At 43.2% G+C, this 25,538-nt stretch overlaps 1 protein-coding gene across 1 annotated transcript in view; it reads right to left on the bottom strand.

Annotated features, from left to right (window-relative positions):
• LOC124805491 overlaps positions 1-23,507 on the bottom strand; it is a 139,741-nt gene extending 116,234 nt beyond the window's left edge. Inside the window, exon 1 of the mRNA XM_047266055.1 lies at positions 23,353-23,507. Coding sequence (XP_047122011.1) covers positions 23,353-23,507 — 155 coding nt within the window. The remainder of the gene's footprint in view (positions 1-23,352) is intronic.
• Between the last annotated feature and the right edge of the window lie 2,031 nt (positions 23,508-25,538).

Here is a 25,538-nt window from a genome sequence, read left to right as displayed (position 1 = left end):
GAATACGCTAAAGCCAGTCATACCACCAGATCCCCACCCATGACCGACGAGGAGGGGGCGATATCCATGAACGACAGGTCAGAATCCGGTTGTGAAGTCGGGGAAGGGACCTCCGGTAACACCAGAGGCTCTTTGTCCCAGGACTTATGTTTCTTCTTCTTTTCAGGCTGAGATCAAGGAGGGCTGTGTGGCATCAAGGAGCCAGCTGCAGCAAGATAAGGAACAGAAAGAGACCGGGCGACCTGGGGGCTGACTCGCGGTCGTCGCGCGGCAGCAGACCTTTGGCCTGGAAGGTGCCGGGAAGGGGCATCCCGGGAGAGGCGCCCTTGACCGGCAGACGCCGAAAGAATGGGACACTTCTCTGGCTGGGGAGGGGGAGCAGCGCCCAGAGGAGAATGTGTGGGAGCCGGAGGGGAGGGGGGGAGGAGAGGGGTCCGGGATGGGGGTAAGGAAGGGGGGGTGGAAGGGGTGAAGATGTAACAAGGCGTAACTAGATGTCATGGACACAGGGTGAAGACGTGTATATTTCTTACGGGCCTCTGTGTAGGTTAAACGATCGAGGGCCTTATACTCCTGTATCTTCTTTTCCTTCTTATATACTGGGCAATCTGGTGAACGTGGGGAATGACTACCATGACAATTTACACACACAGGAGGGGGAACACAGGGACTCCCCTCATGGAGTGGACGTCCACAGTCACCACAGAGAGGGGCCTTTGAACAGCAGGAAGACATGTGTCCAAAACGCAAGCACTTAAAATACCTCATAGGAGGTGGGATGTACGGCTTCACATCACATCAATAAACCATAATCGTAACTTTCTCAGGGAGGGTATCCCCTTCAAAGGCCAGGATAAAGGCACCAGTATCAATGCGATTGTCTTTAGGACCCTTCTGAACACGCCGAACAAAGTGAACACCCCGCCATCCGAGACTGTCCCGAGGTTCCTCATCAGTTTGAAGGATGAGGTCCCTCTGAAAAATCACACCTTGTACCATATTTAGAGACTGGTGGAGGGTAATGGACACAGGAATTGTGCCAAGATGGGTACAGGCACGAAGGGCCGCAGATTGGGCAGCCGAAGCAGTTTTGATCAGCAACGAACCCGACCGCATCTTGCTCAGGGAGTCCACTTCGCCAAACTTGTCTTCAATGTGTTCCACAAAGAATAAAGATTTGGTATTGGTGAAAGTATCTCCATCAGTCCTGGTGCAAACTAGATAACGGGGGAAAGGTTTCGCCCCTAGCCGACGGGCCTGACCATCTTCCCAGGGGGTAGCCATGGAAGGGAAGGCCGAAGGGGCAAGAGAAGCAGCACTTGAGGAATCAGTTCCACGCAGAGAGACGGCCACAGAAGAACGGCCAGAGTTCTGGACCCGTATGCGTTTCATTTGCATAGTGTCCGCCCTGATACCACCCACTCTGATCAGGGGCTCTTCTCACGGGCACCACCCAGCCACAGCACGGCGGCCATTGCCGGGAGTTCCGATGCTCCAGGATGACAGGCAACCACACCAAGGCATGCATGAGGTGGTCACAGCTCAGGTATCATAAGTGTGATCCCTGTGTGTTCAGGGGGCTCAACCAAAAGCGTACATAGCAACCCCACCACACGGGCTGGTTACTGTGCTGGCTATGCACCCTAGCATCAGACAACGACGTGAAAGAAAAGGTGGAATGTACTAGGAGGGCGCACGTAGGAGACACTAGGTAAGGTGCTCTTCCCCAAATGGCTCACACTATGGAGGAGAAATTTTGTAATGGAGGTCAAATCCCAGAGGGGGACCAAGGCATGCCAAAAGGAAGAGACGATTACGCGACAAAGCCGAATTGTAAAACCATCACACCCAAGAGGATAGTGGGAGCCAACATAAGCAAGGACACCAAGAGAGGGAGAGGAGAGGGCGATGGGAAAGGAGCAAGGAGGGGAAAGGAGGGGAAGGGGAAGGAAATGCAGCCCTGGAGAGAAAGAAGGCTGCAATAGCTCGGGGTCCCGTGCTCGCCACGCACGTATCCACAAAAGAGTTGTGGACCCCCTGGGGGTGATACTGTACGTGGATTGCTTTAAAGAGACTTAAGTGAGAATTTTGTACTTTAGTCATGGTTTTGGACAGGGAAGCATTGCCTGAAGATAGTGCTTGTAATAATAGCAGCTATGGACAGGGGAGGCCTACTGTACCCACAGATAAGGTGAATGCTGTCATGTACAACTACATAATAGTACAGAAGCTAATCGAAAGTAGCAGAGGGACTGAATTCCTGAGACACAGCAATCAGAGAGAACTTGTAAATTAATTTGACAACTAACAGGGTAAACACATTAGGTTTCATCCTACCACACTTCACTTGTAAAAAAGGACATTCTAAAGATAGAGTACTAAGTGAGCTGTCACTTGTTTCTACAAATATTCTCCTCAATGATTATGTGAAGAAAATTAATGCTATGAATGTAATTGTAATTGTGTTATTATTATTAAAACAGAAGGAAATTGCTTTTAATTTTTTTTTCTAAACTCTTACCACTTAGGGCATTGAAAATGTCATACATGGATAGAAGATTATGTTAAATATTTGTAAATGAGTGGCAGGTCAAAAGTTGAAATTTATTTGAAGTACTAGGACAAACAAATTTCTGCTTCTCTTTTACAGTAATGATTATTGTCCTCACAGACAAGAAAATGAAACTTATGCTGTACTACACCATAAGTGTTCAACGCATACGGTTCAAGCAGTACAGTACGCAATTCATTAAATCCCTTGTCAAAGCACGTATTGCCATGTTTAAATTTCATAGTCCAACACCAACAAAGCTGTTGCTGTTTATACATTATTAATACATTTTATAAGGAAGTTAGTGTATACTGTGTTGGTTATGCAACACACTATGGCCACAATTAGTGTACTCCTGAACTTAAATTTCCACCTGTTTTAAGGACTGACATACAAGAACAACTTCATGGTCCAGCACCAACAGAATTCATGCTTCTTTACCTTATTTGTAAATCTGAGGAAGTTACTTTTGTACTGGGTTGCTTTTACAAGAAGCTGAACATATTGGTGCTCTTCTTTAGGTATCTTGGTTGACTATGGGGTGAGGAGCACTGAATGTTAATGAATAATGAAATATTTTGCGATTGTACATGTTGGGGGAGGAGTTGGTGGACAGAAAAAGAAGCAAGAGAGAGATACTCATTTTATCAAATAAAATTATCATCATCTTATAAACTTTCTCCTTTCAGTTGCAAGAGGGGAATATTTATCTTTTCTAATGTGCATGTTTAAAAATGTTTAAGCTCAGCAGTATTTTCGATGTAAGAAGCTGTTTTGTTTCCTGTTAATTCCTTTCGTTGAAAACGATTGTGATCTAATGACTGGCAACAGTTGGACATTTACAAATGTAAATTAGTCCACATTTCCAGTGATGATGTCAAATGAAAATAAATAAAAATAAATAAATAAATAAATAAAAGAAACGAATTCATTGTAAGGGGGTTGGGTTAAGTTTTGATATCAGAATGGATTAAGTAAATATAGTTACTTGAATGCAAAATTTCCAAAGCTTGCAGTGGGGAAAAGCATCTTCTCATACTGATCTACGTTTGTTTCAACAGGATTCAGTAATAGAGAACTATGATCTTCATTTGTAGCTTTACAATAGTAAGAAAATCTTTCATCTAAATAAAACTGCAGAATCCAAAACAATACCAAACATTTTGTCCAAAAATAAGAGATTTATAATGATAATCACGCCCAGGTATTTCTGCCTGCAACAGACCTGGCGTTCGCTGTGCCTAGCTGACGTGACGTCACGAACAAGTGCCGAGGCCTTCCTTTGAGTGGGTGTTGGTTGTAGGCAAACGTCATGAAAGATAGCACCTTAGCCCAGTTACTCTGCTCAACAGTCATGGGACTCGATTGAAAAACTTTCCCTCGATCCATAATTAACGACCTTGGGGCACCGTGTTTTAATACAATGTCTTCCACAATGAATTTGGGTACCTTGGATGCTTCAGCTGTTTTCACGGCTTTTATAATGGCACAGCGTGTCAGATAATCAGTGCAAACAATAATCCATCTATTGCCACTAGCAGACATTGGAAATCGTTCAAGGAGTTCAATCCCAACATGATGGAAAGGCGTTTCGGATGGTGGAATTGGTACGAGTTGGCCAGGTGGTTTCTAAGGAACTGCCTTTCTCCTCTGGCACTCTCGACAGTGTGACACACACTGGCAGACACTCCTAAATAAACATGGCCAGAAAAGTCTCTTGCAGATTCTATCATATGTCTTAATGAATCCTAGATGTCCGGCATCAGGTGTGTCATGGAATTTCTGTAAAACATCTAAGCGCATGTGTTTAGTAATCCCTGGTAGCCACCTCTTCCCAAACGGATTAAAGTTTTTTTTGTAAAGTAATCCATTAACTACCTTAAATTGTCGTTTCACATCCTCTGACCGATTTAAGGTAAACATAATTTGCGATATCTTGGCGTCATTCTTCTGTTCAGCAGAGAGATCCTGTAGGGCAGTGAGACAGTCACAATTTTCATCAAAGTCTTGATGGTCTTGCACAGGGATTCTTGAGAGACAGTCGGCACCTTGGTGTTCTCTTCCACTTTCGTACACTATGGTTATACTCTTGAAGACGTAGTGCCCACCTGGCGAGTTGTCCTGTTGGATCCATAAGACCTGTTGGCCAATGAAATAAATGATGGTCTGTAACAACTGTGAATGGCCTTCCATAGAGATACTGTCAAAATTTGCACATGGCCCGGGTCACAGGAAGACATTCTCTTTCTGTAGTTGAATAGTTTCTCTTGGCTTTTGTAAGTGTCCTAGAAGCATAGGATATAACCTTCTCTTTTCCATCCGAAATTTGCACCAGAACAACACCGATCCCATACTCACTGGCATCTGTGTGTAGTTCTGCAGGTGCTCTCTCATCATGCACACTAAGTACTGGGTCGTTCAGTCAGAGCTTTTTGCAGCACATAGAAAGAATCTTGTTGAGCAATAAGAACATAATGTGAGGAAGTTTCTCACATATCTAATACTTTTAGGAATAGGAAATTTCATTATAGATCTCATCTTTTCTGGGTCTGGCCATAAACCTTCGTTTGGCACAAGGTGACCAAGTATTTTGATTTCTTTTGCTCCAAAGAGACACTTTCTTGGATTAAGTTTCTGTCCGCCTTGTTGGAGACACTTAAGAATGGCCCTCAGTCCTTTCAGATGTTCATCAAATGTCTGTGAGAACAGTATACCTTAAACTCATATAGGCCCTCAGGGGTGATGAATGCAGTTTTCTCACAATCAGCCTCATCTATTTCGATTTGCCAGTATCCCGAGTACATGTTGATAAAAACTTAGCCCCCTTCAGACAATCTAGTGTATCATCAATTTGTGTAAGAGGGTCAACGTCCTTTTTAGTAATCTTATTAAGCTTCCTGTAGTCAACACAGAAGCACCAACTGCCATCCTTCTTCCTGATGAGAACCACTGGTGAGGACCATGGGATCTGTGGTGGCTGAATGGTATCATTCATCATCATTTTCTCTACCTCGTCATGAATTATTCAACGTTCCTTTGCTGACACACGGTATGCTCTCTGGCTTATCGGTTGATGGTCTCCAGTGCTACTCCGGTGCTTCACTGTCGATTTGTCTGTTTTTGCTCTTCGCCTGCAGACTGAAGCAATCAGAGAACTCTTGAAGAATGGCAAGTAGCTTCTTCTGTTGTTCCTTAGTGAGGTCTGGTGATAGTCGAGCTCTAAGATCTTGTCTCATAGTGGTAACACTAATTTCGCCCACAGACACAGCATGTGAGGTTTCTGTGACACTCAGCTATTCTTCAATTAACAGCTCAGTGTTTGCTATGCACATGTGTCTTGGAATGATCTGCAGTTCTCGGTAACAGTTCTTAAACGAGATGACAGAGGCTGGGATGACCAAGTGATTCTTCAGTGGTATGCTTCTCTTACATTCCACTGCAAGATCCATGGGTTGATGCATGGCATGACACGACAGTTACCTTTCTTGCACTGACTGCAGGAATGATCACATCCTCCAGCACACAGTCTCCACACACTCGGATGCACATCTTCCTGTCCACAGTATCTCTTCTCGTCTAGCATAATCTTAGAGTGACAACAATCTAAAATTGCCTGAGAAGCTTTCAAAAAGTCCCATCCGAGAGTGACGTCGCGACTACACTCTTCAAAGACGACGAATTCTAAGGGTTGTGTATGGCCACTTATACCCACATGAATGGTACACCTTCCTGTAGGTTTTACATATTTCCCATTAGCCACCTTCAGCAGAGATGTTTTGTTGTCGACGAATACGGTTTTCTGCAACTGGCAATGGTATATCTCTGAAATGACTGAATGTGAAGCTCCAGTGTCCACAAGAGCTTGGGCAGGTCGGCCATCCATGAGGATATCAATGTAGTTTCCTATCATTTTTGTATTGATCAACGGTGGAGGATATTTCTCTTCAGTGGTCTCACCTCAAAGGAAAGTCGCACCCTATAGTTTTCCAGGTTGCAGTGGTTAGGTGATCAGCTGGAGCTTCTAAACAGTGATGGAGACCTTGATCAGCATGTTGGGGAGCGTCCTCTCCAGTGGCTAGCTTGCGGCGATGGTGACCTATGTCGTCCTGCACCCAGATCATCTTGTTAATCTTCTAGGATCAACTATTTTACACAGCTCCATGACGTCTTGAATGTAGGATGCTGTAATTCATGCTGGACGCTGTGCCCTGCACTTTAATTTACCTTCAGCCTAGCACTTCTGTCATCGTGTGTCGCCATAATACTTGCGCAATTCCGCCTGGAATACTTCCCAGTTTGTGAACTTCTCCTTGTTGTTTTCATACCATTGCTTGGCAGTGCCCTCCAAGTAGAAAAATACGTTAGCCAAACACATGGGCCGGCAGCTGTGGCCCAGCAGTTCTAGGCACTTCAGTCTGGAACTGCGGGACCGCTACAGTCACAGGTTCGAATTCTGTCCCGGGCATGGATGTGTGTGATGTCCTTAGGTTAGTTAGGTTTAAGTAGTTCTACGTTCTAGGGGACTGATGACCTCAGATGCTAAGTCCCATAGTGCTCAGAGTCATTTGAACCAAACACACAGTGTCATCCCATTTGTTAAATTCGGCTATACACTCATATACCTTCAGCCACTTGTTTGCATATTGGTCATCGTCACTAGAGAACCTGGAAGGATGTCTCATTTGGTGGCACACAGTTGCTGTCATCGTAACATCCTCTTCTTCTTCTGTCTCCAATAGAATGTGATCTGTTGAATACGCCTCGAACTCCGATTTCTCATCACGTAAACGGCGGCTCTTTCGTGGCCTGATGGGAACCACTGTGTCATCGATGATGTGCACTATCACAAGCTCTAATACCCAGTGCATCCACCAGAATAATGTCACATAGAAGAAGGTGTAATTAGATGAATGACGAACACTAACTTCACTTAACGAAGGTTTATTCAGCACTTGCACATGCAAGAGTGCTGAGCGAACTGCCTCCGGCCAGAACACACACAGTATATATACAGCTACAGAACATTCCAGTACAATGATTCTTGACATTTGTGGATACCTCTAGAATGTTCTCGAACCAAATATAGAAATTAAAATCGTACAGTCCAGGTGAGTTTTGAACTCACATGCAACAGTTTATCATCATTACCACTACACCACGGAACTACTCAGCTTCTTCTGTGACAATTTTGACACCATAGCTAGAGATGAATTTCTATCTTTCAGTGAGTGTGTTAGAATGTATGATGATCCTAAGCCTGATAGTGAGACATATTTTAACTCTAGTGAATACTGAAATGAATGTTTAAATTTTGCACATGTTGTGGGTAATGTAAGATTGGAAATTACAGGTAACAGTGTTGGTTTTAAGCACTGCGTTGACAGATATTTGTACCCGAACAAGTATTCAACTTAACAGTCAAGTTATGAATACATAGCACTTAAGCTATGTAAGTTTATTGTTATTAGCTACATGAGAGGCAGTTCTTGGTAGCAAGACTAGTGAGGGGTGAGGCATGCTAAGTGACATATGTATTGAATATATTAAAAATTATTGGATTACTTAATGGAATTTCTGAATGGAGAGAGAAAGTCTCTTCATACCCCAAATCAGGGCCCAGATAGTATTTTCTTGTGGAGAGCACCAAAAATCATATATGGTGTATCTCACAATAAACAAGAATGTGGCTGTTGAAGCCCAAGGATTACATAATGAAGACTGTGTAAGGAAAAATCAGGTCGTGACTGAGTAAGTCCACAGCAGAAGTGGGATCTCCCGCCCTCCTGCCCTTTAAGCAACCAGTCTAAGCTGATGATGTGATATCACTGAGGACAAAATTTATGTTCAGATACTTTGTAGTCTTTTACAGCCGAAGTTTAACAGGGAGGATTTTTTTAAACCTGTGTCCACCTCCATAGCTGAGTGGTCAGCAATGCTGACTATCATGCAGCGGGGGAGGGGGGGGGGGGGCAGTGTCCACTTGGGGCTGGGTGTTGTTTGTCCTCATCACAGACAAACAAGTCACCAAAGTGGCTTCAAATAAAACGACACGCACTAGGTGGCCGAACAACCCCAGATGTGGTCTCCTGGTCAATCAATACATTTTTACTGGTTTATTAAAAATATAAAGGAAGTAATTAATAACAACTTGCAAGAAAATATAAGAAGGCATCTAAACCAACAAGCAGAACATCAAAAGAAAACGTAGAAAGGGATCTGAAACAAAAAAACAGCATGTCAGGTACAAGAATGTAATTTTAAAGCAGGGGACCAAAATTTTAAACTGAATGACACAATGCTAGTAGAAGCTTTTTATCCCAGTTCACAATGAAAGAAAGGAACAAGCTAGTACCACAAAGAGCCTTGTGGAACTTCTGCTGTTGTCTACTAGGAACTGCAAAGATGAAATGACACTAGTGTTATATAGCCTGTTTCTGCAAGTCAATCGGCATTGCCCTCCGTAATTCTCAAAAAGCCATCAGGAGGTTTACATTTGTGTAGTGTCTTTAAAGCAATAGTAAATCAAAAAACCATTGTGGATTCTTATCCTCTCCCATCACAGGAGGAATTAATAGAAACACTGGGACAGGGAAAATTCTTTACCAAGACTGATTTACTTTAGGCATACTTGCGTCACTGCTGGATGAGCAGTCCAAGCAATATTTTGTAATAAACACTCAACTGGGTTTGTTGCACTTTCAAAGACCTTCGGAAGTGCTTCAGCTCATGCTATTTTTCTGCAGTTCGTAGAACTATTAACAGCAAAGGCTCCCTTCTTGTATTTGGATGATATTGTGGTCACAGAGTGTACACCTGTTGAACATTTGACAAATTTTGACTGTTAAAAGTTATTTGGCCCAGTGGTTTAGAGTGCAACAAGGAAAAGTGCTACTTACTCCAAGAAGAAAATGAATATTTAGAACACACAATAAATACACAGGGAATTCATCATGCTACTTCACATTTGCATGTAATAAAAGATTTGCCAGCACCCCGTAACATTTAACTTTGAGCTGTCATGAGGTAGTTTACCTAGAAAAATTTCTTCACTAATGCTGTGCAAAACTGGTGCTCCACTGAACTGGCTGTACCAGTAAAATGTTTCTTTTTTGTGGTCCCAAGAATGTCAGGACACATTTCAGCTATTAAAGGATGCATTTTAAGTCATTGTCATTCAATTAATTTTAATCCAACAAAACCTGTTGAGTTAGCTGTGGATCCATCTACTTACAGAATCGGAGCTGTTCTCTACTATGGAACTGTTTCTTCAAATAGACCTACTGCTTTTGCCTTGAAAACTTAACAAACATGGTGTGAGTACAGTCAGTCTGAAAAGGAGGCACTCACCACAATCTATGGTGTTATCAAGTTCCACCAATATTTATAAGGCCAGAAGTTTTATTTTATTGCAGGTCATCAGCCTTTCGTGGACTTGTTCAATCCTTTTAAGCCTGTACCTCCTCACACAGTGCAATGTTGGGCTCAGATATGGTCTAATTATTAGTAGGAGGAGTTGTACAGGCTACTGCACAACATTTAAATGCTGAGTTCTTGTCCCTGTTACCAGTTGGTACCAATGCAGCATTTGATTCATCTGAGGAATAATGTTTTGAAATTGATGCTCACGACTTTTAAAGTTTTCAAAATTTTCTGATTGTTTTGGGACATGGGTGGCATAGTAGTTTGAAAAGAATTCTCCACCCAGTGAAGCATTGCTACGTTTTTCATCATCATGCACACTCTGTGTGGTCAGCTGTTGTGCTGCTGCTTACAGCAAATGACTGTGTGTGTTGCAACTCATCTACATCTACACTTTGCAAATCACATTTAAATGCCTGGCAGAGGGTTCTCTATTATTCCAATCTCATATAGCGCACGGAAAGAATGAACACCATATCTTTCTGCAAGAGCTCTGATTTCCCTTATTTTATCCCTATATAGGTCAGAGTCAACAAAATATTTACGCATTCAGAGGAGACAGTTGGTGATTGGAATTTCGTGAGAAGATTCTGTTGCAACGAAAAACGCCTTCCTTTTAATGATGTCCAGCCCAAATCCTCTATCATTTCTGTGAAACACTCTCCCATATTTCGCGATAATACAAAATGTGCTGCCCTTCTTTGAACTTTTTCAATGTACTCCATCAGTCCTACCTGGTACGGATCCCACACCGTGCAGCAGTATTCTAAAAGAGGACGGACAAGCATAGTGTAGGCAGTCTCCTTAGTAGATCTGTTACATTTTCCAAGTGTCCTGCCAACAAAACACAGACTTTGGTTAGCCTTCCCCACAACATTTCCTGTGTGTTCCTTCCAATTTAAGTTGTTCGTAATTGGAATACCTAGCTATTTAGTTGAATTTACAGCTTTTAGATTAGACTGACCTATCATGTAACCAAAGTTTAACAAATTCCTTTTAGCACTCATGTGGATGACCTCACACTTTTCATTATTTAGAGTCAACTGCCAATTTTCGTATCATTCAGATATTTTTTCTAAATCATTTTGCAATTTGTTTTGATCTTCTGATTAATTTATTAGTTGATAAATGACAGCGCCATCTGCGAACAACTGAAGGCGGCTGCTCAGATTGTCTCCCAAATCGTTTATATACACTCCTGGAAATGGAAAAAAGAACACATTGACACCGGTGTGTCAGACCCACCATACTTGCTCCGGACACTGCGAGAGGGCTGTACAAGCAATGATCACACGCACGGCACAGGGGACACAACAGGAACCGCGGTGTTGGCCGTCGAATGGCGCTAGCTGCGCAGCATTTCTGCACCACCGCCGTCAGTGTCAGCCAGTTTGCCGTGGCATACGGAGCTCCATCGCAGTCTTTAACACTGGTAGCATGCCGCGACAGCGTGGACGTGAACCGTATGTGCAGTTGACGGACTTTGAGTGAGGGCGTATAGTGGGCACGCGGGAGGCAGGGTGGACGTACCGCCGAATTGCTCAACACGTGGGGCGTGAGGTCTCCACAGTACATCGATGTTGTCGCCAGTGGTCGGCGGAAGGTGCACGTGCCCGTCGACCTGGGACCGGACCGCAGCGACGCACGGATGCACGCCAAGACCGTAGGATCCTACGCAGTGCCGTAGGGGACCGCACCGCCACTTCCCAGCAAATTAGGGACACTGTTGCTCCTGGGGTATCGGCGAGGACCATTCGCAACCGTCTCCATGAAGCTGGGCTACGGTCCTGCACACCGTTAGGCCGTCTTCCGCTCACGCCCCAACATCGTGCAGCCCGCCTCCAGTGGTGTCGCGACAGGCGTGAATGGAGGGACGAATGGAGACGTGTCGTCTTCAGCGATGAGAGTCGCTTCTGCCTTGGTGTCAATGATGGTCGTATGCGTGTTTGGCGCCGTGCAGGTGAGCGCCACAATCAGGACTGCATACGACCGAGGCACACAGGGCCAACACCCGGCATCATGGTGTGGGGAGCGATCTCCTACACTGGCCGTACACCACTGGTGATCGTCGAGGGGACACTGAATAGTGCACGGTACATCCAAACCGTCATCGAACCCATCGTTCTATCATTCCTAGACCGGCAAGGGAACTTGCTGTTCCAACAGGACAATGCACATCCGCATGTATCCCGTGCCACCCAACGTGCTCTAGAAGGTGTAAGTCAACTACCCTGGCCAGCAAGATCTCCGGATCTGTCCCCCATTGAGCATGTTTGGGACTGGATGAAGCGTCGTCTCACGCGGTCTGCACGTCCAGCACGAACGCTGGTCCAACTGAGGCGCCAGGTGGAAATGGCATGGCAAGCCGTTCTACAGGACTACATCCAGCATCTCTACGATCGTCTCCATGGGAGAATAGCAGCCTGCATTGCTGCGAAAGGTGGATATACACTGTACTAGTGCCGACATTGTGCATGCTCTGTTGCCTGTGTCTATGTGCCTGTGGTTCTGTCAGTGTGATCATGTGATGTATCTGACCCCAGGAATGTGTCAATAAAGTTTCCCCTTCCTGGGACAATGAATTCACGGTGTTCTTATTTCAATTTCCAGGAGTGTAGATAAGGAACAGCAAAGGGCCTATAACACTACCTTGGGGAATGCCATAAATCAATTCTGTTTTACTCAATGACTTTCCGTCAATTACTATGAACTGTGACCTCTTTGACAGAAAATCACAAATCCAGTCACATAACTGAGACAATATTCCATAAGCACGCAATTTCACTATGAGCCGCTTGTGTTGTACAATGTCAAAAGCCTTCCGGAAATCCGGAAATACGGAATTGATCTGAAATCCCTTGTCAATAGAACTCAACACTTCACTTCATATGAATAAATAGCTAGTTGGGTTTCACAAGAATGATGTTTTCTAAACCCATGTTGGACCATTTTCTTCGAGGTAATTCATAATGTTTGAACACAATAGATGTTCCAAAATCCTGCTGCATATCAACGTTAACAATATGTGCCTGTAATTTAGTGGATTACTCCTACTACCGTTCTTGAATATTGGTGTGACCTGAGCAACTTTCCAGTCTTTGGGTATGGATCGTTTGTCGAGCGAACGGTTGTATAGGATTGTTAAGTATGGATTTAATGCATCAGCATACTCCGAAAGAAACCTAATTGGTATACAGTCTGGACCAGAAGACTTGCTTTTATTAAGGGATTTAAGTTGCTTCACTACTCCGAGGGTATTTACTTCTACATTACTCATGTTGTCAGTTGTTCTCGATTTGAATTCTGGTATATTGACTTCATCTTCTTTTGTGAAGGCATTTTGGAAGGCTGTGTTTGGTAACTCTGCTTTGGCAGAACTGTCTTCGATAGCATCTCCATTGCTATCGTGCAGAGAAGGCATTTATTGTTTCTTGCCGCTAACAAACTTCACATACAACCAGAATCTCTTTGGATTTTCTGCCAGGTTTCGAGACAAAGTTTCACTGTGGAAATCGCATTGAAGTTCATGCTGAATTTCAAACTTCTGTAAAAGATAGCCACTCTTGGGCATTTTGCATCTGCTTAAATTTGGCATGTTTGTTTCATTGTTTCTGCAACTGTGTTCTAACCCGTTTTGTGTACCAAGGTGGATCAGCTCCATCGTTTGTTAATTTATTTGGTAGAAATCTCTCAATTGCTGCCGACACTATTTCTTTGAATTCAAGCCACATCTGGTCTACACTTATACTATTAATTTTGAATGAATGGAGATTGTGCCTCAAAAAGGTGCCAAGTGAAATTTTGTTCAAAATGTGTGTGAAATCTTATGGGACTTAACTGCTAAGGTCATCAGTCCCTAAGCTTACACACTACTTAACCTAAATTATCCTAAGGACAAACACACACAACCACGCCCGAGGGAGGACTCAAACCTCCGCCGGGACCAGCCGCACAGTCCATGACTGCAGCACCTTAGACCGCTCGGAAGTGAATTTTTATCTACTTTTTTGAACAGGTATATTTTTGGAGGATTTTGGGATTACAATATTCAATCTTGCTACGACAAACCTGTGTTCACTAATCCCTGTATCGGTTTTGATGCTCGTTATTAACTCAAGGATTATTTGTTGCTAAGAGGTCAAGTGTGTTTTCACAACCGTTTACAATTTGTGTGGGCTCATGAACTAACTGCTCGAAATAATTATCAGGAAATGCAGTTAGCGCAAATTCAGATTATATTTTATGTGTACCTCCGGAATTAAACATGTATTTTCACCAATGTATTGAGGGTAAATTAAAGTTGCCACAAACTATTAATGTACGAGTCAGGTACATGTTTGAAATCAACCTAAAGCTCTCTTTGAACCTTTCAGTAACTGTATCATCTGAATTGGGAGGTCGGTAAAAGGATCCTATTATTATTTTATTCAGGTTGCCAACAATGACCTCTGCCCATAATAACTCACATGAAGTATCTACTTCAATTTCATGACAAGTTAAACTACTTCTAACTGCAACAAACACACCACTGCCAACCATGTTTAGCTTATCCTTTCAGAACACCATTAGGTTCTTTGCAAAAATTCCAGTTAAGCTTATATCCGGCTTTAGCCACCTTTCAGTGCTTACAACAATTTCAGCATCAGTGCTTTCTATTAGCGCTTGGAGCTCTGGTACCTTCCCAACACAGCTACGACAATTTGCAACTGTTATATCAATGGTTACTGTATCTAAGTTTTTCCTGTGTTCAGCCTGCACCCTTTGTGACTGAAGCCCTTCTTGTGTTTTCTCTAGACTCTCTAACCTAAAAAAACTGCCCAGTCCATGCCACACAGCCCCAGCTACCAGTGTAACTGCATCCTGCGTACATTGGACACTTGATCTATTCAGTGGAACTGGAAACCCAACCACCTTTTGGCGCAAGTGGAGTACTCTGCAGCCTACACAGTCGCAGAACCGTCTGAGCCTCTAATTCAGACCCTCCACTCGGCTCTGTACCAGAGGTCCGCAATCAGTCCTGTCGACTATGCTGCAAATGGTCAGCTCTGCTTTCATCTTGCAAGCAAGACTGGCAGCCTTTACCACTTCTGTTATTCGCCCAAAACCAGAGAGAATCTCTTCTGATCCAAAGTGACACACGTCATTGGTACCGACGTGAGCAACATCCTGCAGCTGGCTGCACCCTGTGCTCTTCATAGCATCTGGGAGGACGCTTTCCACATCTGGAATGACTCCTCTCGGTATGCACACCGAGTGAACATGGGTTTTCTTTCCTTTCTTGTCAGCCAAGTCCCTAAGGGGCCCCATAACACACCTAATGTTGGAGCTCCCAACTACTAATAATCCCACCCTCCTTGACTGCCCGGATCTTTCAGGCTGAGTGGTTTCCTCTGAAACAGTACAGGCGACAGCATGTGGCTCGGTGACAGTGTCAGCCACAGACAACACCTGGAACCTGTTTGTCAGACAGACCAAGGAGGCCTTACATGTGGCCACTGGACAGGTCTGTCGGTGTCTGCTTCGCCCCGGGGCGATATCCCACTCAACCACAGGTGAGGGGTCCACCTCAGTGCGACCAGCAACTGGGTTGGCCACCAGGGAGGACCGGGAAAGACTCGGACGTGCTGGATGTTCATTGGATCACCATGGCCAGCCCACAATAGTGGTGCCCACCCATGGCAGCCCCAAGCTGTGTTACCAAAGCTGTGACAGCCTGAAGCTGAGAGCAAAGTGTCACCATCTCGGCTCACATCCGCACACAACAATTGCAGTCCCTGGCCATACTAAAGCCATGGAAAACTAAATTATGCAATTATGCAGACTATCGGCACATGCTGCGCAACTCTACTGTAGACCCTGATGAAAATGCAGGAACTGCGTCTAATAATACGCAGACATTCAAAAACCTAACTACCGAAGCACTCGGTGAAACTAAATAATTCGCCCCTGATTAGGAACTTGTAATATCTCACGAAATCAGTTTACTTTCCGAAGCAAACAAAAACGCGAGAACTGTGGCTATTTGATATTAATTTTACGCACAGAAACTCAGGAAACTAAACTACTAACGTACACAGATGATATAATAAAATTCACTCCTGCTTAGTAACTCATAAATGTCTAAATGTCACAAAAGCAGGTACTTCCCTGTTGCTGCATAAGTCTCAGTCGGCTACTACTGCCTGACTAACTGACTGACTGCCTGACTAACGGCAACAAGTGGTCACTAGTTTTCAAAACAAGCAAACAAATGACTATTGACTCATGCTACGGAAATCTACTGCAGACCCCGATGAAAATGCAGTAACTGCATCTCATAATACACAGATATTCAAAAACCTAACTACTGAAGCACTCTTCACTCCCTGCATTGGGAAGCTTTGTATTTATTGAATCAGGCTCATTTGAGTCATAGTTTGCATGAAGTAACTTGCAAGACATCATTATACTTCGCAAGGGATGGACATCCAGATTGCGCAAATGACCTTTTACCGCAAAGTGAGTGCGGAGCATCAATCAGCTCCATTGCATTTCTTTTTTGAGTGGCCACGTCCGTCCAGGCTATGGCAATGCATCCATACAGATTTCGTGGGTCCCTTCTGAAATGTATGATTGTGTTTGGTGGTAGATGCATACAACTCCCTTTTGTTGTCCCCATCACATCCATCACTACCTTGAGTATGGTATCAGCTTTGTCTTCTGTTTTCTGTACTGAAGGTCATCCTGAGTAAATTGTCTCAGAAAATGGACCAGAATTCATGTCAACCAATTTTCAAGTTTTGTGCTGTCAATGTCATCCGCCATGACTGCTGCATTTTTCCAGTTTCGGTCTAATAGTGAAGCTGTACAGTTCATTCAGATGTTCAAAAGTCACATGGAGAAACACCATTCCTCCCACACACCGGAGCAAGCCTGTCGTCCCACCACACCCTGCCACATGACAAGAAGTCACCAGCAGAATTATTACACAGTTGTAGACACTATATCCTGTTACATCTTCTGCAGCCACCATGGAAATATTACATTCCACCTGGTCAAATTTTCAGCCACAGGATGAAGTATGCTGTGAAGTATCTGGCAACAAGCAATGCTGGGTGCATGGTGGCATTACAAAAGCTCCTGATCGTAGTTCTTATATCTTACAAGGTTCCATTGGGCCGCACCAGTGTCACCACAACCTGCTGTTGTGTGGTTCCGCATGTGACAGTGATTCTGTTCCAGAATTTTTTTCCTCACAGAGCCAGCGTACTGCTGGGGTCTGCACCAGCGGTCACCTCTGCTTGTACACCAGTTGTGGCTGGCACCGTTCACAATGGTGCCCATGGAGGTCAATACCATGCTGCGGCAGCAGCCACAGATATCAGCACCCACCCTGCAGCCTGTAAATGTGCTTATGTCCATTACAGAACAGTTTTGTGACAACATTATGGTGGTTATAGTCTGTGATCAATTGGATGGCCAACTGTAATCACAGGAGGTAATTTCTGTAACGTTAAAGAAGGTATTTAACAGTTATTTACTCAGAAAATTCCCCAAGTTCACCTCTGCAAGTAACATCATCCAGGCAGAACTACCATTTCCCCTACAAGGGAACAAAAATGTTACAGCAAGAGAAATATTGGAAAAAATTGGCCAGGAACCACTGGTAACAATTTCAAGAAAATAAAGTTCTTTGGCTACCTCATACACACGGGAACTGGCTGACATTAAAATGGTTGTAATGATGGATGAGCCACCTAGGATACTGCAGCAGCCATGTGCAGATGATTTTACACTACAGAATGTGATATAAAACACAAAATTGCTGGGATTTTTGACAAAAATGGAAACATGTGATTACCTAACATCACAATAACTTTTGCATGCACAGAGACAACTGGAGTAGCAGCAATATGGCTGAGCAACAATAAGACAGTTAGAAAATACTGTTTACCATGGATAAGCTCCAGTTGTTAAATATAAATATATAACAAACTTAAAGGCTGAATTACAAGCCCAGGACTGAGCAAAGATATCAATTTTATAAAATGTGGTGATATGCATCTATGGGAAATTTTTACGTCCTCCTTAGCAAAAAATGGTTCAAATGGCTCTAAGTATTATGGGACTTAACATCTGAGGTCATCAGTCCCCTAGACGTAGAACTACCAAAACCTAACTAACCTAAGGACATCACACACATCCATGTCCGAGGCAGGATTCGAACCTGCGGCCATAGCAGCAGCACGGTTCCAAACTGAAGTGCCTAGAAACGTTTGGACACAATGACCCGTCCTCCTTAGCAAAAGAGCATGCTATTACCAGATTGTAAGCGACAATTTGTAAAGAACTGATTGTATGTTTGACCCTGTGGAAGAATGCCTTGCACATTTTAAATGCCAACAAACAGTATTTACAATGTGTTCCGTTGCACTAACAACGAAAAGGCCGCAGACGTGGTTAACCAGTTTGGCTCATATTTGGCAGGTTGCTTCTGTACAACCTAAAAAGAAAGCCAAATATCTTTTGGCTGAGCAACACCTGCCCCCACCCCCCACACTTTTTGAAAAACACACACCTAATGATACACAGTCAACTCAAAATTAATGGGATCCATAGATAATTGAGCAGTCAATCGACTGACCTTTTCTATATCCCGAGGAGCAAATTAGTAATCAGTTTCTTGTAGATACAGGAAAACTTTAGGCAACAATTTTCTATACACTGTGATGTAATATTGTGCCATATATGAAAGCATTATTTCACATTTGCTACTAACTGTGACAAAGGTTTGCTTATTCCCCTTATGTAACAATGTGACTTTAATGCTTGTTTTCACAGCAACCTTCATCAGAATTTGTTTCAGACAATGACTTTTAAAATTCTAGTTCTTGACTAATCCGAGTCATTTGAGAAATTTATTTGTGTACCTTTTATTATTATTATTATTATTATTATTATTATTTTGATTTACTTACATTATCAACCCTGCTATTCCTACCTATTTTGATACAGAAAACAATAAAAGTACAGAACACTTTTGGGAACTGAGCTCCTGAGGTTCTCCGATTCCCAGCAAATACCTTGGTCATCACGCCACCAGCACTTTTTAAGAATATTTCATTTTACATTGTACGGAACATAGCTCTGCCAAATATCCGCCGAATCTGTTTGTCATGTCTGAGGCCTCCCCCTTGTCAGTGACAATCATATTTCTAATGAAGTGCCAAAGAACCTGGTATAGGTATGCATATTCAAATACAGATATATGCAAACAATATGGCGCTGCTGTCCGCAACACCTATATAAGACAGAAAGAGCCTGGCACAGTTGTTTGATTGCTACAATGGCAGGTTATCAAGATTTGAGTGAGTCTGCATGTGATGTTATAGTTGGCACATGAGTGATGGGGCACAGAATCTCCAAGATAGCGATGAAGTGGGGATTTTCCTGTGCCACCATTTCGTTAGTGCACCGTGAATATCAGGAATCTGGTAAAACATCAAATCTCTGACATCACTGTAGCCAGAAAAAGATCCTGCAGGAATGATGCCTGAAGAGAATCATTCAACGTGATGGAGTGCAATCTTTCTACAAATTTCTGAAGACTTCAATGCTGTGCCACCATGCAAACAATTCAACGAAAGATCATCGGTACGGGCTTTCGGAGTTGAAGGCCCACTTGTGTACACTTGATGACTGCACTACACAAAGCTTTATGCCTCACCTGAGCCTGTGAACACCAACATTGGACTGTTCATAACTGGAACTATGTCGCCTGGTCAGATGAATCTTATTTCAAATTGTATCAAGCAGATGGATATGTACGGGTATGAACCGAACCTCATGAATCCATGGGTCTTGCATGTCAGCAGAGAACTGCTCAAGCTGGTGGAGGCTCTGTAATGGTGTGGGGCATGTGCACTTAGAGTGATATTCGACTTCTAATGCATATACACTCCTGGAAATTGAAATAAGAACACCGTGAATTCATTGTCCCAGGAAGGGGAAACTTTATTGACACATTCCTGGGGTCAGATACATCACATGATCACACTGACAGACCCACAGGCACATAGACACAGGCAACAGAGCATGCACAACGTCGGCACTAGTACAGTATATATCCACCTTTCGCAGCAATGCAGGCTGCTATTCTCCCATGGAGACAATCGTAGAGATGCTGGATGTAGTCCTGTGGAACGGCTTGCCATGCCATTTCCACCTGGCGCCTCAGTTGGACCAGCGTTCGTGCTGGACGTGCAGACCGCATGAGACGACGCTTCATCCAGTCCCAAACATGCTCAATGGGGGACAGATCCGGAGATCTTGCTGGCCAGGGTAGTTGACTTACACCTTCTAGAGCACGTTGGGTGGCACGGGATACATGCGGACGTGCATTGTCCTGTTGGAACAGCAAGTTCCCTTGCCGGTCTAGGAATGGTAGAACGATGGGTTCGATGACGGTTTGGATGTACCGTGCACTATTCAGTGTCCCCTCGACGATCACCAGTGGTGTACGGCCAGTGTAGGAGATCGCTCCCCACACCATGATGCCGGGTGTTGGCCCTGTGTGCCTCGGTCGTATGCAGTCCTGATTGTGGCGCTCACCTGCACGGCGCCAAACACGCATACGACCATCATTGGCACCAAGGCAGAAGCGACTCTCATCGCTGAAGACGACACGTCTCCATTCGTCCCTCCATTCACGCCTGTCGCGACACCACTGGAGGCGGGCTGCACGATGTTGGGGCGTGAGCGGAAGACGGCCTAACGGTGTGCGGGACAGTAGCCCAGCTTCATGGAGACGGTTGCGAATGGTCTTCGCCGATACCCCAGGAGCAACAGTGTCCCTAATTTGCTGGGAAGTGGCGGTGCGGTCCCCTACGGCACTGCGTAGGATCCTACGGTCTTGGCGTGCATCCGTGCGTCGCTGCGGTCCGGTCCCAGGTCGACGGGCACGTGCACCTTCCGCCGACCACTGGCGACAACATCGATGTACTGTGGAGACCTCACGCCCCACGTGTTGAGCAATTAGGCGGTACGTCCACCCGGCCTCCCGCATGCCCACTATACGCCCTCGCTCAAAGTCCGTCAACTGCACATACGGTTCACGTCCACGCTGTCGCGGCATGCTACCAGTGTTAAAGACTGCGATGGAGCTCCGTATGCCACGGCAAACTGGCTGACACTGACGGCGGCGGTGCACAAATGCTGCGCAGCTAGTGCCATTCGACGGCCAACACCGCGGTTCCTGGTGTGTCCGCTGACCCGTGCGTGTGATCATTGCTTGTACAGCCCTCTCGCAGTGTCCGGAGCAAGTATGGTGGGTCTGACACACCGGTGTCAATGTGTTCTTTTTTCCATTTCCAGGAGTGTAGATACAACTGACAGGTGACACATACGTAAGCATCCTGTCTGATCACCTACATCCATTCATGTCCATTGTGCATTCCAACAAACTTTGGCAACTCCAGCAGGACAATGTGACACCCTACACATACAGAATTGCTGCGGAGTGGCTCCAGGAACACTCTTCTGAGTTTAAAGACTTCCGCTAGCCAGCAGACTCCAAGACATGAACATTATTGAGCTTATCTGGGATGCCTTGCAACTTGCTGTTCAGAAGATATCTCCACCTCCTTGTACTCTTGGGAATTTATGGACATGCCTGCAGGATTCATGGTATCAATTACCTACAGCACTACTTCAGACATTAGTCAAGTCCATGCCGCGTCATGTTACAACACTTCTCCATGCTCTTGGGTGGCCTACATGTTATTAGGCAAGTATACCAGTTTGTTTGGCTCTTCAGTGTATATGATGTGAACTACTGAAGAGCTGTCAAAAGAGCTGCTGTGTTGTATTGAACAGTGTTGCACAATTTGTCTACAAGGGCTGCTACAAAATGTGAAGACTGACTAGCCTAGAAGCAAAAAAATAGCTCTAAGCATCATGGGACTTATCATCTGAGATCATCAGTCCCCTAGAACTTAGAACTACTTAATCCTTTAAGGGCAGTTATGTGTATTGACAAAAATAACTACTACAATGAAGACTGTAAACTGATACTGAAAAAAGAACAGGCCACTGCAGATGTGCAAGAAAGGCTTACAAATTACTTTCATCACAGTGTATCGAAGATTTGTATATGACTGGGGAACTCAAGATATCAGCATTTTCTGTAAATACCTATAGAAAGTGACTACACATTGGAGTACTCACAGAAAATGATGCAATTGAGGTGGTTTACTATGCTAGAGGTACACAAAAAAATTTGTTTATAAACTTCTATAAACATTTGTAACTAAATGTGGTGAACTGGAGACTGTGTCATTTGCAGAGTTCAAAACCAATGGAATAATGGTCAGTTGTTTACAAAAGTTGTGAACTTAAGGTTCTACAAGGAAATTCTGCAAGCCTGTGGAGGAGAAGAGTGGAACTATGTAATAAGGGTATAATGTTGGGAATAAAATGCAAAACTAAAATCCCCAAATGCTCTGTGCTAGAAGAATTGCAAGAACAAATGGAGTTACTTGTTAATGGGATGAAGAAGATAATTGATAAGAAAAAAATTAGATGAATATTCAAAGTCAAGAACATGCCTGCCTTTTATTTATCGAATAATTGGCTGGAAAATGAACTAAATGATCTGGACACAGATTTATAATAAAAGTTAAAAACTAATCTGGGTACTATTAAAGCCACACCAAACAAAGGTAAAGAAATAGTTGTTTTCCGAGTGAAAATGTTAATGCATAAATCAATCAAGATTTTATACAAGGATATGTTTTCTTATTTATTATCCTGTGAAAACTTCTAAAAAAAAGTCTCTTATACACAGTACCTACATGCGTCTTTTGACCTTAATTGTAGTAGCTGGAAATAGGTTGGTGGGCAACTCTGAAAAGTAGCCTAAACTAGGTAGCTAGAAACATTTCATGCCTCATTTCATACATATATTACTTTAATGTAGGCCAAATCCCTTTGCCTCTGCCCATTCTCTCCTCTTACCCACTACTTACATTTTATTGAAATTGGTCTTTATGATCCTCTACATTCTATTTTAGACACATTATTATGTCCCTTATGCACACGTGCAACTACATTAAACACAAAGAAAAACTGTGCAACAGGACTAGATACAGAAACAAGTAAGTTTTACTGTGATGTGACTGACACTGGGTATGATCACACTTTAACTTTCAACAAAATTACAAAATTGAGTACACAGACCCCAGAAAATAATAATTCAAACTATTAATAAGTCTCTCAGAAGATTTCTGATGTACTGAATGGATTGCAGTTTATAAAAACTTACTATACAATGATATGGATGCTGATCACACAGGTCCAAATGCAGATAACAGTTTGAAACTCAGCTGACAGTTGTCACTACTCACCTGAATGGCAGAGCAATCAGATGATGAGGCACTGGCTTGTGCCCAGCAGTCAAGCACAGTACCCGCAGGTTGTGAAGCTTCCCCAGTACATGGAATGCTACCATAGCTTCAATTTCATCAATATCATAATACGACAGATAGAGATATTCCAACATGTTGGCATGCCACCTGAGCACAGGAACGATGCACCTGTGTAACAGAGGAATGTAGTTAGAGGATATTGCCAGATTCATGCACAAATGCATGTGAAGTGGTAATATTCACTTGTGGCATTTTATCCTACTCATGAGGTGAGGCCAGAATGTGTGACACATTGATTTTGGACACTTTTTTTCTAAATGCACACCAGCAACTTTGAATGTTTGCCCTTGGGCTTTATTTACGGTCATTCCGAAAGCAATTTTGAGCGGGAATTGCAATCTTTTGAACTGAAAAGGCAACTCCATCAGTACAATGGGGAAAAGTGTAATCAAAATACTTTCTCCTTTAGCTGAATGCTTATTATAGTAGCCCTAACAATATTTTGGTACAGATGTGCAATTTATAAGCACATATAGTTACGCAAACTGGTCACATCAAGATTTCTCATTAACAGGACTGCAACACCTCAGTTTATGAAAAATCACACCTGACAATTCCTAAGACTTAATAAACTCTATAGCATAAGAGGTGACTTGTTCAGTGTCTGTATTATTATTGACAGAGATACATTCTGTAGTATCTCCTCCTACTTGCGGCATTACTTTTTCATTTATCTGTTCATTAGGCAGTGCAAAACTTGCCCTTTCACGCAACCATTCTTTACTTCCCATATATACTTGCAGTTAAGGACAATCTTTGCTCACCTACTCTTCAGTACAGTGAACAATATTACAGAGTTCACGATGTAATCGTACCATCACTAAGATCTTTGCTGATTCTCAGAAGAGCATCTGCATATTGTCCAGATTGTGTGTCTTTGTGCAGTTCTGTGTGGAAATTTTCTGACATATTGCCATAAAGAAGATGCCTTTAAACTTGCATTTACTTCAGCTGCCAGTGTGCCTTTAGTTATTACAGACAGAGTGTGTCTAAAAGCAACCAAATTAGTGTAGGAGGGATGGATGTATTATGAGCTAATGATTTTAATATCTTGCACAGTACGATTTAATGCTTCAGTTACTCTTGTGGAGGACACTGTACATTTGTCCCAAACTAACATCTTACACTATTGCAACATCTCCTGGCAATAACAGTTTTTTTTATTGATGTTATAAATAATTGTTTCTTCATGAGCTACGTTCAATGGCAGCTTAAGTACTGAATGCAATGTTCAGTTACCACTGAGTAATGATGCAGCTATTCCAGAGGAGGCCACTGCAACAGCAATTCTTATTCTTCTGAATTTGGATTCCATTTCATTTATTTGTAAAATTGGACTTATGTTTTTTGGGCATAATTCCTGTGCTTACTGTTGGATTGTAGCATATAATCTTCCTCAGGGTTCAACCTAACACCACACCAAATTTCACCAAAATCTGTTTATCAGTAGTTTAGCCATGAAAGTGAGACAGAGTTACTTTCGCATTTACAATATTAGTGTGGATCTGGACTTTAAACCAAATAAATTTTGTTGTGAACTAGGAAAGTAAGAGTTCTATTTTACATTCCTGTGAGTACGACATTCTGAAACCCTGTGTGTGTGTGTGTGTGTGTGTGTGTGTGTGTGTGTGTGTGTGCGCGTGTGTGTGTACGCAAACTGAGACATGACCAGTTATGAACAAGTAACACCTACCCCCTCCAACTGCACAATTCTTTAAAGAATCAAACTATGTATAAAAAAGGTTTAAACATCTGCTAACTTTACAAATGATGATGCGTTAAGTATTTGACATAAAAACTTCATGGCTGAAAATGCAAAACCCTAATTATGATGGTTTTATGATTAGGTTGGTGCATAAGTTCATAGTGTTTATGTTCTGCATGTTGGTATTATGGTTGCTATGGGTTTGTTAATAGATTCTCATTTTTTGTGTGTTGTTCACTGTTGCTGTTTGAATTTACATAAATTTACATATTGTGATTTGGAGACAATGAGTGGAGCTTTAGACACTAGAAAACAGAGTTCAAAATGAGAAATCTGAACACTTCTGACATTCTTCTGAGAGTTCATTAGGGGGATAACAGCAAGGAGGCAACCAGAAACA

The sequence above is a fragment of the Schistocerca piceifrons genome, chromosome 7, assembly GCF_021461385.2.
Source record: "Schistocerca piceifrons isolate TAMUIC-IGC-003096 chromosome 7, iqSchPice1.1, whole genome shotgun sequence".
Classification (NCBI taxonomy): Eukaryota; Metazoa; Arthropoda; class Insecta; order Orthoptera; family Acrididae; genus Schistocerca; species Schistocerca piceifrons.
The sequence above is the reverse complement of the archived record's forward strand: the minus strand, read 5'-3'. Positions and strand labels throughout refer to the sequence as shown.